Source organism: Linderina pennispora (genome assembly GCF_002104995.1).
Source record: "Linderina pennispora strain ATCC 12442 chromosome Unknown DL89scaffold_43, whole genome shotgun sequence".
Classification (NCBI taxonomy): domain Eukaryota; kingdom Fungi; phylum Kickxellomycota; class Kickxellomycetes; order Kickxellales; family Kickxellaceae; genus Linderina; species Linderina pennispora.
Genome location: NW_024468291.1, coordinates 30,877 through 44,601, shown reverse-complemented (window position 1 = coordinate 44,601; position 13,725 = coordinate 30,877). Strand labels below are relative to the sequence as shown.

Sequence of the window (13,725 nt, the reverse complement as noted above, 5' to 3'; positions counted from 1 at the left end):
AAGTTATTTGCCAGTGTAGCTGCTGGGTGCTGATGCTGGATAAATGTTGAGTAGGTGACCTTCGGTCGTTGCTTATATATCCAAGAGAGCCTTCTCAACTACATATCTAGAAGATGTATCAGATGCAACTACTGCCACCAAGTGCTTAGCCAGAAGCAGCCCATCAACCACCATATCTTGCCTCTATCAAGCCAATGTATTGATCAATCATATATCTGTATCTAAATGAGCACCGATATATTATTCAGCGACAGGTTGTTCCTGTTGCGAATACAATGAATCTAATATGGATGTGTCTATTTCTACTTTTGCAAGATTTATCTTTAGAATGACTTGGCAACAACATATGGAACAGGGGGCAACCCTGTCATATCAAGCCCAGCATTGCCAGCAGCATTTCCAGATACCTTGATTCCGCTCATCTCACAGTGCCTAATAAGTTTCTTGGGGAGCGTCTGTGTCTTCTGCAGAACATCAGGGGCCTCAACAAGCGTCATGAGCATCCGTAGACTCTCGGGGCTGCCGTGAATATTGACATGGCAGTGGTACAACCAGACACCCGGATTGTCGGCGCGGAACCTGACCTTTATGTACGAGTATGGTGGGATCTCCATGACATCACGCTGGATCGGGGCAACAAGGGACTGGACAAGCGGAGAGAATGTGAACCCAGGTGTGAAACCATCTAGCGATGGACCATACTCGGTGACCTGGAATGCGTGGCCATGCAGATGCATAGGGTGAGGAACTCTGTTCGGGTTATGCACTTCAAGTTCGACAACCTCGTTGTGCTTCAGCACCACTGGGTGTGTCCGGTTATTGTAGATCTCAGGGTTCATTGCCAGGTCGCCAGTGGTCATTGCGGTGAACAGGGAGGGAACCAGCGGTGCGTAGTAAGTGATGTTGCTGATGTGGTCCATGTGCTGGCCAGAGGACATGATGTTGTTACCGACCCACAGATACAGCGAGCGGTCGACTGATAGTGGTGGTTGCTTATCGAGCGCCGTCATCTTGATGTCCTCGACCCACGTCAGCTTGCTATCATCGACGTCGGGGAGCTCCTTGACTGGTGAATCCTGCCTGTACTCAACTAGACCTGAATAAAACCGCGGGTTCTCACCTGGCGACGCTGGAATAAAGTCTGCGTACATCTTGACCTTGTAGTAGTAGTTGAACTCGTCCGAGTTATGCGCCGTGACCAGAACCGAGTAGCGCATGGCAGGTGCCAGCTGCACACCATCGACCATATGTTCGTCGCTCAGTATTCCATCGACTTCAATAACGCGCAGCTTGAGGCCGGGGATCCGGAACTTGAACCATAGGGTGCTGGACATGTTGATAAGGCGGATGCGGTAGGTCTTCTTCGGCTCAAACTTGATCGGCTTCGTGCTGTTGCCGTTGTAGCCGTTAATCAAACCAAACGCGTAGCTAGATGGCGGCGGGAACGGCTTTGTTGGGTCAGTAGTCAGCGCAGCACGGTCAGCAAACTGTCCTGCAAACCAGTCCTCAAAGGTAAACAGGTGCTCTGCGTCGTACTTGTACGGCGGCTCCTCGTCATAGATGACGAGCGCAGTACGCAGCCCGTCGGCGTTATGATCGTGGTCGTGGCCATGGAGCCAGAATGTGCCCTCCTGCTCGAGGTGGTACTCGTACGTGAACGACTCGCCAGGCGGGATTCCGCACTGGTTGGTCATTCCTGGCCCATCCATGTAAGACATGCCGCGCATGAACAGGCCGTGGGCATGGATCGTTGTGGTTACGTTCAGCGAATTGTGCACGTTGAGGATGAGAGTGTCGCCGCGGGTTGCATACACAGGCGGGATCGGGGACTGGCCATTGACGCCAATCGACCGTTTGTAGTTAATTCCATCGCGCACCATGTAGACATAGCCGACGTCCCAGTCAACCACAACACGCTTTGCTAGCGCAGCTGCAGAGAAGACTAGCAAAAGTAGAGTGTGCAGTAGCATAGGAATTGTAAAGATATGGCGAAGGTGCAAGCAAAAGGCCGATGACTGAAAGAGAATGTATCACCAGGAGGCTATTGTATTTATATTCCACAAATATCACAAGCCCATGCTGCTAGTAGCAAGGGCTGGCTGGGCTTAATTTACTCATTTGAGGGACTGGCTTGGCACCAAAATATGCAAATGCCTCATTGATCTCAAGCAGGTGGCGCAATTGAAGGAGCGTCTGTGTGTATATTCAGGAGGCAGCGCCACATGTTTTGTACACTAGACTCCGCTTCCGACTCATTGTCCAAAGCAATATTTGAAAATAAAAAGGACCAAATATTGTAAGCAGCATGCCCATGAATCTACGCATTTTTGCGCTCGCAAATTCACCATGGTTCAAGTGCAGGACCAGGGTATGCGGATACTGGAGTTTTGATATGGTAGTTGCATATATTAACAGTCTACAGACCAGGATATTTGGAATGGTCGTCTGTGCTGTAATCGTCAGCATCGACACTATTCTGGCACTGTTTGTTCTCAGTGGTACTGCCACACCACTTGGGCTCACCCGATAGCTGGTACCACACTTCTTGGTTGAAATGCTTGAATCCGAAAAGCTGAGGAGGGAGATGGGGCACGATATCCTGCTTGTAGGTGACACGGTATATCGGGAAGCCGCGATTGCTCATCCATGTAGCGAACTCCTTGTTGCCAACTCGCGGCTGACCGTATGTGAACAGCTGCATCTGCTTGGCTCTGCTTGGGGCATTCTGTGCGACATCAGCAGCATTCAGCGAAGCAAGCGCACCACCCAAAGAATGCCCGACAAAGATGATCTTATACGTAGGCAGTGACTCTGTCAGCGCGCTCAGCGACTTGCTTACGAACGACTGTGACGCTTTGTATGCCTTTAGGAACCCCTGGTGTACCTCGGAGTCCTCCACGCCCGATGGCCAATCGTCCTTGAAGTATTTGACGTTGGTGATCCAGCCCTGAGGCGTTTTGGTGCCGCGGTATGCGACAATGATTTCCTCGTTTTTGTGATTGTATGCCATGTAGCCTGTACTGGCTACCTTTGGGTAGTTCCACGTTGCGTACACAGTGGTGCCAGCGGTTGCATTTGTTTTGCATGCACCACTGCAGCTCCATGTATCGACTTTGACATCAGCATATGCGGCATCGGCGTAGTTGGCATACTTGACAAGGTTGTCCGTGCTTGTTACTGAGATGCTTGCGCGCCTGTCGAATGGAGATGAAGGAAGGGCAGCCACAAGGAGAGCAACTGTGCCAATAGCAAGGGTTTGTAGAAGCATTTTTACAAAGTAACAATAGTCGATGAACACAAGTTTTACTTGATAATGTAGAAGCTGTGGCAGGCAAGCACAGGAATCTCAGCTTAAATAGCAATAGTTCATAAAAGCTATTTTTAGATAAGTTCTTGGTCAGCAAGAGCTCAGACTCCTTCACAAGATTCTAGCAAGTCCCTACTGGCAAGTTTGTCTCACGGTAGCATTGCCGATTTAAACCCCAGCTATTTTTAGTTCTCATTGTGGATTATCACCATGTTGCATATGATATGCACTCATAAACAGGATCTAGAGTTGCTGTCTACAAAGGCCAACACAGAACTGTTCTCATTGTAAAATCTGTATTGGCAATATCTTCGTGCATACCTATTTAAAGATACATTTTGCATAGCCTGTGCCAATTTTAGTTGTTCTGGATGGTATTGAACAGCAGCCATATCCCATGATTCAGAAAGAAAATATCCAGCTGGCTATGCATGTACAACTACAGAAAGCTACCTGGATTGAAGCCTGTTTTCCCTTCTTCCGAGCTATGATTCTTGGCGGTGTTCCCTGTGTTAACCTTCAGAGAGTCCAGTAGTTATGAGCTTTATGGAATGAATAATATGGAAATTTGCTGAGGAGAAAAAAGGGAGGATGGGGCCGTTCTGGCCCAGTGTTTATACAGGTGGGGATTTGGATCTGCACATGGTGACGAAGGGCATAGGGTTGCCCGAATGTCAACACCCTGTACTCCGCAGCTTGTGCATTGGAATTACCGCTGTCGTTGGTTATCTTGCACTCAAGGAAGCTGCCAATCAAATCCTGGATCACCTTATTGCGCTCTTTGCTATCGACATTCGGACCTGTTGACACTAGAATGCGAGACCACTCTTGCACCACCATACCGATGACCAGCCCACATAAAGCCAGACTCCAAGCCAACTGGGCACTCTCCCTTTTCTCCTGTCAGCTTTTCAGATCAGCTTTGTCTACATAGCTCGTAACTACGCATTCGATCCTGATGGTTATCAGCAATAGTTGTTTTATTGTATACAAGCCATGCGTGGAGATGAGATGGGGTTGTCAGCAGCGTATTCTCTGGTGTAGTCTTGCAGTGCGTCAATTGGGCACCCATTTCCATTTATGCTTACATGCATTCCATCGCATATCTGTGCTACGTCCTTTCTGCACCCACTGTGTGCTCCTATTTTTTTGTTCAATGGGTAGCTATTCTTCGCGTCTAGTGCCCACCTTTGATTTCGATAGCCTGAATGTGCCGCAGAACTCGGGGGCTATCACAGGATACCAACCCGGTCTAGTTTTGAACTGTAGCAAAGCGGCCAGCCGCGTACCGGGGAGAATTAGGGAGATCCTAGCAGTACTGGTCGGGCCTGTTGGGTCAACAACTTCGTCACTGTTCCGTCCTCCCGCTTAGCGTACAGGTTACAATGACTCGGCAACCAGTAAATATGCGGTATTTGGTGTTGGTCGTCCGATGTCATTCGCAGTATAAGGCCCGGGAATGCCGCAGTACTGTCACCAAATTGATTTTGCATCAAAGAGCGAGCCCGAATCTGAGCAGTAGATTGAAGGGGTTATCACGGACCTAGGCGGGGATAATCCAAAGGCGACAGGGATGGCCATCAAGAGACTGCAGACTATTGTAGACTTGCTGGACCACTCATCAGGCATGGCGATGCAGATTTGCTGGTCATATACAGCTATGGCTATTGACGCATCCATCCCATCACCATCTCAGCTGGCTCTGCACCACATTGCCAAGTTGACGAGTAACGTTCTTTTTGAGCTCTTTTCCTACCCTCGTCTGGCGCTGGCAGTAGTACAGAGCATAATGAGCACATTGCTTGAAGAACAGATTCGTCGAATTGTCGACTTTGCATTGAAGCCAGACAAACATGGTGTGTGTCACTTCTGTGATAGAGAGCAACTGTTCAAGGGGCTCAACGCGCTTATCATCAGGATTCTGGACAAGGCTGACCGCACTCGTGCGTTTTATCACTGATCCAGCCTATGACGTCGAGTCATTCTGAGAATGCGCCCAATGTACCACCAGTCGGTGTTTGCATCGCTCTATCGCTGAAATTCTGGCAGCTCATGTAATGTCTACCAGATTTCCAAGTCTCTACCCAATGACACGGAACACCAGTTGCGCTGTGTCAAGTTTATGAGGCAGATGCTGACATGTCCAGTGGCATTCTTAGCCTGTATTTCAGTGACCTTTGTAGAATTACACATTCGACAAGTTGCGTGACAGACCAGGGCCAGGATGATGCAGACGTAAAGAGCGACTGCTTGTTGATGACAATCCCAGCTCAGACATGCATAGTGCCTGTCTTCTTAATCTTAGAACTATTCATTCTATAACCCACTTCCAGAAGAGCTCAATTTCTCCATTGGCTCGGATTTGAGACAAAACATGTGCAATGAGCCATTTGAGACTATGGTAGGCGGATTCCCGGGGGAGGGGAAGCGTATTGGCAAAGAAAAAATGTTTACGATGATGTTGGTGGGAGACATGAAATGCCATCTTTATTCCCTGTATCTCCGCGTCTCCATATACACTTTTGGCCCATCCACACTCCGCACCCAACAATCAAGCACTTTTCACCAAGTGCCCCTACAATGCAGCTTCCTTCAATGCATTTATCTTCTCCTTCCGTCATGAGTAGTATAGTGCACGTACACATTGTCGTTTCAGAGATTGTTCTCTTCATTTGACGCTGCTCGTTAAATTGGCTCAAAAACTCAACCGTCCAGCGCATCCTTCTTCAAAAACTCACAGTATATGCTGACGTTAAATTTTTTTATTATCATGTCTGTCAGCTCTTACTTTAACATTGGCCACCAGCAGCTTGTGCAGTTATACCATGATATTATCTAACTACTTGAAGTTGCTTAGTGAGCGTACCACCAATGCAGTCAGCATGTTTCAACTGTAGTTAAGTGCTACTTTGAATATATCATATAAATGCTGCAGAACTTCATGGGCTACCAATATTGAATACAAGGAGGCTATTTCATAAAATTCATTATCTTCTGTGGATGGCCATCTAACAAGTCTTTACAGAGCGCACTCTATTCTTTTAGACTAAGCTGAATATCAATGAGCTCCCACTACTTGGGCTAATATTGAGGCAATAGATATCCTATTAGGCACTTTTGTCCTTGCCAAACTTTCATGCCTATGGCAGTCGTAGAAAAAGATATATAGGCAATTGGAAATTTCCGAAGACTGCAGTAATTTGGTATTGAGTTCAGGCATACTAACAATCTTTATTCTCAAATAACACTGCTAAAAGTGCAATGCTAACACAAATATAGAGTTAACACTCACACTAGTCAACGCGTAGCCGGATGAGAGACGGCTGTAAATGTCGTTGGTAACAGATATATTACTTGTAGTTGGGAATTGAAGCTCCTTAACACCAAGTGTTGTATTCAATGGGATCTGGTTTGCGTGAACCTACTTTAGCCATTGGTTTTGAATAGAGGCGGAAGGTATACAGCGAGTCTACTGAAGTCATGATAGGCGGATGTTCAAAATATGTGTATCGGCGGAGAAAAATTGCTTGGAATTGCAAGGAGTAATGATAAATGCCAACTTCATCCCTTATACTTCTGAACCTCTATTTAAACTGTTTGACTCATCTACGCTACACTCCACTGCCAAAAGTATTCCTTCCTATGCCTTAATAATACTCTTTATTAACGAATGCAGCATACTCTATTTGCTACCATTATTCATGCTATAAGAGAAAATTGTTTTTTATGAGCTTGCGGGACTGGGGACACAGCTGCATTTAGTGGTGGATTCATGGCAAAAGGTGTTGTGATGAAGACAATTACCTGCTCTCTCTGCTAGCGGCAATACCGAGGTAGAACGAAGGCTCCTCGGGCCTCTTACTCCCTGTGGAGATGAAGTCCGCGCCTGTGGGTCTCTAATTCTTGGGCTGACCCAACAGGTGTGCAAGCTGTCTCTTGTTAAAATGACATGTCTGATATAGTGCAAGTATGCATTGTTATCCCACGTATTGTATTACGCCAAGCGCTGTTTATATGAAAATTCGCAAAAAAAGAAACATGAATACACTTGAAACTCTGCACAAGTATCTGTTCTACAAGCGTAGACATTTGTCTCTGAGCCTCATAAGCTGCAACGATAGACCTACTCAATAGGTGGTGGCATACACGGGCACGACCACCAATATCAAATGTATTGGTATTAAATTCAAACAATATTATTTAATTAGCTCAGCGAAGTGCGGGTGCAAATGAGCAAATTTCAATCCCTCTCCTGCCAGCAAAGTGTCTTGCAAGTTCCTCATGGTGGGCATCGTTTACTGTGACCGAGAATAGTGTCGGCACACAGTCAACAAAGTCGCGGATCGCAATCCTATCGAAAAACTTTTCTGAAAGAAGTTCAAACTTGAGCAACTCACAGGATGGAGGGATGGGATAGACAGGGCCAGTGCTGGTGTCAATGTGTCTTCCCCTTATTGGTAGGAGCCTGCTGTAACTGTTGTTGCTAGCTGAAGGGTAATTTGTCCAAACAATGCTAGTCGAAGCAATGGTGGTTGTTTTGGGGGTGATGGCTGGCATAATGAACCTTTGCACGGCAGCTGGCATAGCACGCTGGATATTGATCGGGTAAATACTAGCATCCATGTGGCTCATGGAGTTGCACCAGATTCGTAGGTGCTGCAAGCGAGGCAACATCCACAGAATGTCCACGATATCGTCAATCGTGACTGTATGTAACGTGATGTAAAAGATGCGGAGGTTAAATAGGCGAATGTCTTCAGGCACTGCATAACGCGCACCAATAAAGTACAGTTCCTCGACGTCAGAGTCAGCAGTGAGCAAATGCGCGACTTCCTCCTTAATCGGCTTGGCAGGCCTGTGTCCGTAGGGGATACCGGCGACAATAGTCACCGATTTGGCGTGTAGGATTACGTTTGTGCTTACACGATGAAGCTCTCTGTAGTCCTCCGCAATCCGTACCGTAGAAAGCACTGGCGAGCCAAACAGAGTGTAAAAATCAGTATAGATCTGCGTAGAATCCTTGACCGATAGATCCCTAAGTCTTGGAAAGTGTACCTCAACGTCTTGTAGTAGATATGGCACCAGTCCTTCAAGCTCAGCTGAAAAGCTGAGGTCCAGAGATGTGAGATTGCTGAAATTGACCACGCCGGTCATGTCGGGGTCAAACTTTTCCCATGTCAGATCTTCATCAATATCTGTGATTATCAGCGACTCCTGATTTTCGGCACGCAGAGGCAGCACTGTCACTGGGGTTCGAGGATCCAGAACATTAAAGTGCATAATGAGGTTCCGGGTGTTGTCACCAAGCGCTGGATAGTCCCCCTCTGGGAACGGCGGCATGAGCTCTACATCCGTAGCCTGTGCCAGGTACTGGAGCTGCAGCTCTGAGTACAGCCCAAGAGGCTCAAAAATCATATCACCATCAGCGTCGCGTGCTGCCCATTCTCCAGTCAGCTCGCGAAACATCAGAGATCTGACGTTCGGCAGATGGGTTCTGAAGAAGAGGCATGTGTCACGGATCATCGCGCGCTGTTCATCAGGTGACTGAAGAGTACTACCAGCGAAGAACCCGAGTCCATACACCTCGATAGTTTCAACCGAGTTCCACACGGCCAAATCGAACTGGAGCTGCTGCAGGATCTCCAGCAGCCCGAGTGGGCACTGAACAGCATCCCGCATAACGATTTGAAGGCATCGCGTCTCCTCTGCCTTGCCAGCACGCAGACATTCAGGTATGTTGGAATACCAGTTGTGGTTCATCACTTTTGTTGTGGAGTGACACTCGGGTCGTACTGAGGGGTACGTGTGATATAGACTGTCTTGTAGAGTAGCTGCTGGACAGCCCCGTAGAAGTTGCTATTGAGGGCCGCCATAGACTGCAGCCAGCGGTATCCGCTGCCGCCTGGAGTTTTGGTGAATTTCTCTTCTGCAAGCAGCGACAGAATAGGCATGAGGATGTCTGGTGGGAGACTGTTCGCGCTCGCCAGCTTGCTGATGTTCATGGTATTTAGCTGGCAAATTGTTTTGTTCTGGTGTAAAATGGGTGAGGTATGCTTACTAAGATGTTGCAAAAAAGGTTGCGAAGAAAAGTGTTGTGAAGAAAAAGGCCCTGTTGCCCGTTGGTTGCCTATTTATCCCTGAAGTTTGAAATAGAGGATTGCTGGGTACCTTCACACAAAATACGCAGGTTTTTGTCTCATTATGAAAAGTGGGCATCACCTATACTGCCACCCAATTTATTCCACAAGTAGTCGCAAACACGGCCAGCATGCCAGAATCCATTTCCCAACTTGCATGTTGGTGGGCGTGGTGATGCTCACAAGACATGAAAACTGGTTTAAAGGGAGGGATTGGCGAGCCATGGCTGCTGGGACAATGGGTGACATCCTGCAAGTGGGCGATGCATGCCATCCCCTATGTTGCTTCTCCGCCCTCTCACTCTCGCACTCGCTGGCCCAGGTTGCCCTGACAGGAACACATTCATTCATGAACACCATACTTTAATTGATTTTTCTCGGCGTTCTCGGCTTTGGGAATCGCCTGTCCATTTTTGGCACAGCCTACCACCCATGTGTCTTTGCTGTTTTGGCGCTGTCTATTTCAGTGCTGCATATAGCCCGATGACAGAGCATTGTTCACATTTTGTAATGGCTTGGCCATCCGGCAGCCGCTTAATGTTCGGGAATGACTCGCCTTAAGCAAGCGGCTCGTAGGAAAATACAGGTCTAGGGCTGAACATCTCGCCATCTGTAATGTTGACTAGTATAGACTCTAAATACTCAGGGGTGATTGTCATGAACCCTGTCGCTCAACCACCAAACAGAGCACACAGCTAAATAATCAGAGCTCTTTTCGTATGGCTCATCCTTGGCATATCACTCCTTTTGCCAGACATAACTGCAAGCAAGAGGACATTTCCTGGCGGAAAACAAAGCAGCGATAGCCAGACAAGCCAACATCCAGCTACAGAAACTGTGCCCAGGATGACGAACGTCGACCTCTCCAATGTTCACCATGGTCGACAATGCAGTGTCGATCTCGGTGTGCAAAGGGGATGGGGCTGCCAGCTATGCCACAGCAGCAAAGCCTGGCCAAAATATCCTGGTCGTGTTCCGACAGAAGGCAGCGGGCATGTATTCGCAATTGCTAGAGACAAGTGGACAAATTCTTCAATGGAAACATCCGACAACAGACCCCGTGTGCAGACAGATGCAGACAGCGACAGGTGCTTCATCCCCAGCTTGTCCAAATTGACAGCTGGGCACATGAGGTTTGTGACGTCGGCGAATGCAGCCCGTCCACCTTCACCCATAGAATCAATGCGATTATGTGTACTAGATTCGTTGCAAGCAAATGTACAATTGCCTCATGGAATCTGCCCACTATTATAGTCAGTGTTGAATCGTGCACCTGTATCATTGCGAGTTCCGTATCGTATATATGCGAGGCTCACATCGACCAGCGATCACCTTTTTCTTCTCCATGTCTTTATTTTTGGGGGAATATGACTACTAAAAACAGTTAGCTGTCAACACGGATTCCTGCAGCATTTGAGGGAGGGCTGGGCACTACCACAGACACATGCATGGGAGCTTATATCAAGCCATGGGCCAATGTCGGTGCAGGTGTTGTTGACAACAGGGCTGTCCTTCTTATTCTACACCAGGCCGGGCACCTTGGATTCTTGTGTTCTGGCCTCGTCGGCATTCCAGATGGCGAAATACACACCCTGTTGTGAACATCGATAGGCATGGGACGCTGGTGTGCCATTTGAAGTTTCGCTGTGCTCCGACATTGCGCAGTAGCGATGCTGGGACAACAAACTGCGACCAACAAGACCTTCCGCCATACGTACCATTAACTGGTGCCAGCTTCGCTCGTTTTGCTAGCGGCTCAGGTGAAAGCTGTGTCCACCAAGCCATTTTCGAAAACGTGTCGTCACCAGATACAAATTGTGAGTGCAAATTCCCAGAAGCCGCCATGCGTCTTCTCTCCCTTTGCTCTTTTTGGCTGTTGTTTTTGCTCTTTTTCTTCAATTTACACTACTTTTAAATGACAAAATCCAGACGGCGCAGTGGTGCTGATGCAGCGTCGAATGAGCTAGGACCGCTTCCAGACCTTGACAGCGATAATGGAACCGGCGCCACGGCAGTGTACAACAGTAGCGAGCAGGCAGAAGACATTTCTGGTGACAATGACATTGAAGACGAGGAGTATGATGACGACGAAGAGTATGACGAGGACGATGAAGAGCCAGCACTGCGCTACAAGCGGCTGGGTGGCAATATACAAGCACTGTTTGAGAAGGACACCGCGAGCGCGCTGATAGCGTCAGACCGGTTCCTGGTCCTGGGCACGCACTGGGGCCACGTTGTGATTCTGGACTTTGAAGGCAACGAGATTAAGAGGTGGCGGGCGCACTCGGCCACAGTCAACAGCGTCAGCATCGACCTGGACAACGAGTACGTGGGTAGCGCGGGCGACGACGGGCGCGTGGTAATCTGTGCATTATACAGCGACGAGATTATGGCAGTGGACTACAGCCGACCAGTGAAGGCAGTGGCCCTGGACCCAATGTTCAGCCGCAGGGCCAGCCGGCGGTTCGTGTCGGGCGGCACCTCGGGCCAGCTGATTATGAATGAGAAGAAGTGGTTTGGCAAGAGCGACACAATTCTGTTTACCAGCGAGGGCCCGATCCAGACCATCCAATGGCAGGACAATTTGATTGCGTGGGCGTGCGATGAGGGAGTCCAGATATACGATACGGAGCACGGCACCAGGATCTCGCAGATTGCGCGGCCCGAAGGCAGTCCGCGCGCCGACCTGTTCCGGTGCCGGCTGCACTGGCGGGATGCCCGCACGTTGATTGTGGGCTGGGCCAACTGCATTCAGATCGTCGAGATGCGCGAGCGTCTGCAGGCAGCGGGCGCCGGGGATGGTGGTGTGGGACCATCGATGTTTGCCGAGATCTCGGTGCTGTTCCGCACCGACTTCATCATATGTGGCTTGGCTATGTACCGCGACCAGTTCCTGGTTCTATCGTATGGCGACGAGGAGCTCGTCAATAGCACCATGGCAGAACGCGATGACCAGGTCCCAGACGAACAGCACCAGCAGAGGTCGCGCAATGCGCAGCCACCGGAGCTGCGCATGATCAACCGTAATATTGAGGAGGTGTCCAGCGACGTGCTGGCGCTGGAGGGATTCCAGCTTTTGCAGCCCAACGACTACGGATTCGCATACTGCACTGCACGCACACACTCAACGCAGGCCACGCCCAGGGCCGATAGCGATGCAGCATCGGCCCAGCGCGAGCCATCGGTGCCCTTGGCTGAGGTCGATACATGGTTTATTCTGAGCCCGAAGCAGTTGGTGTCGGTGCATCCGCGCGGGCTCAAGGACCATGTGCAATGGCTGACCGAGCGCGACGACTACCGCCAGGCTCTGCTTGACATCGAGGAGGCGTACCGCGGCGACGGTGCCTGGGCAATGTACCGCGACCAGATCAAGGAGGCAGAGTACCAGGGCATCGGGCAGAGCTATGCGCAGATGCTGATGGACGACGGCAATACGAAGGAGGCGGCCGAGGTGTGCGCGCGTGCGCTGCCGCATGTCAATACACCGAGGCTGTCGAGGTGTGGGAGTCGTGGGTGTTTGCGTTTGCTGAGGCCAATGCGCTACAGGCGATTGTGCCGTATATTCCGACCGAGGGCCTGAAACTGACCAGCACAGTGTATGAGATGGTGCTGGGGCTCATGATGGCCACAGATGTGCCAGAGTTCAGACGTCTGGTCTTCACCTGGCCGTCGTCCCTGTTCAACGCCTACAGCGTAGTGCTGGCGGTCGAGGACCACCTGGAAAAATCGACCAGGGGGTGAGGATGTGGACCAGCTAAAGACCAGTCCTGGCGTTTCTGTATGACAGACTCAATCAGCCGTCCAAATCGCTGCTGTACCATCTGCAGCTGTTCGCAGAGGGCGTTCTGGAGCGCGTGCGCAACGAGAACCTGTTTGGTGCGATCCGTGACAAGGCCGAGCTGGTGATGCTCTACGACGACCATACGCTGGCGGACCAGGAGGAGGTATCACTGAAGGACAGATGCGAGGCTGCGGGCGTGCAGCTCCTGACTGACAACACCGATGCGATTCCATCGGCCAATGTGGTCAAGCAGCTGGTCAATGCACCTCGACACCTGCACATCTACCTGCACTCGCTGTTGACCAAAGACCCGCATTTAGGCGCGCCCTTCGCGGACCTGCAGGTAGAGCTTTATGCCGAATACAACCCGGAGAAGCTGCTAAACTTTCTGCGCATCAGCACGTACTATTCGTTCGACAAGGCGCTGGAGATCTGCGAGGAGCGCAATCTGGTGCCCGAGATGGTGTTCATTCTGGGGCGCATGGGCGATAACCATCGGG

The 13,725-nt window shown here is 49.8% G+C and overlaps 1 protein-coding gene across 1 annotated transcript; it reads right to left on the bottom strand.

Annotated features, from left to right (window-relative positions):
- Nucleotides 1-7,431: 7,431 nt before the first annotated feature.
- Nucleotides 7,432-9,204, bottom strand: DL89DRAFT_271353 (uncharacterized protein). The gene has a single exon (XM_040888917.1). The coding sequence runs from the start codon at nucleotides 9,065-9,067 to the stop codon at nucleotides 7,517-7,519; it is 1,551 nt and encodes a 516-aa protein (XP_040739485.1). The 5' UTR covers nucleotides 9,068-9,204; the 3' UTR covers nucleotides 7,432-7,516.
- Between the last annotated feature and the right edge of the window lie 4,521 nt (nucleotides 9,205-13,725).

Excerpts from the sequence above, each read along its gene's own strand:
- DL89DRAFT_271353 (XM_040888917.1), bottom strand. The coding sequence starts at position 9,067 with ATGAACCACAACTGGTATTCCAACATACCTGAATGTCTGCGTGCTGGC.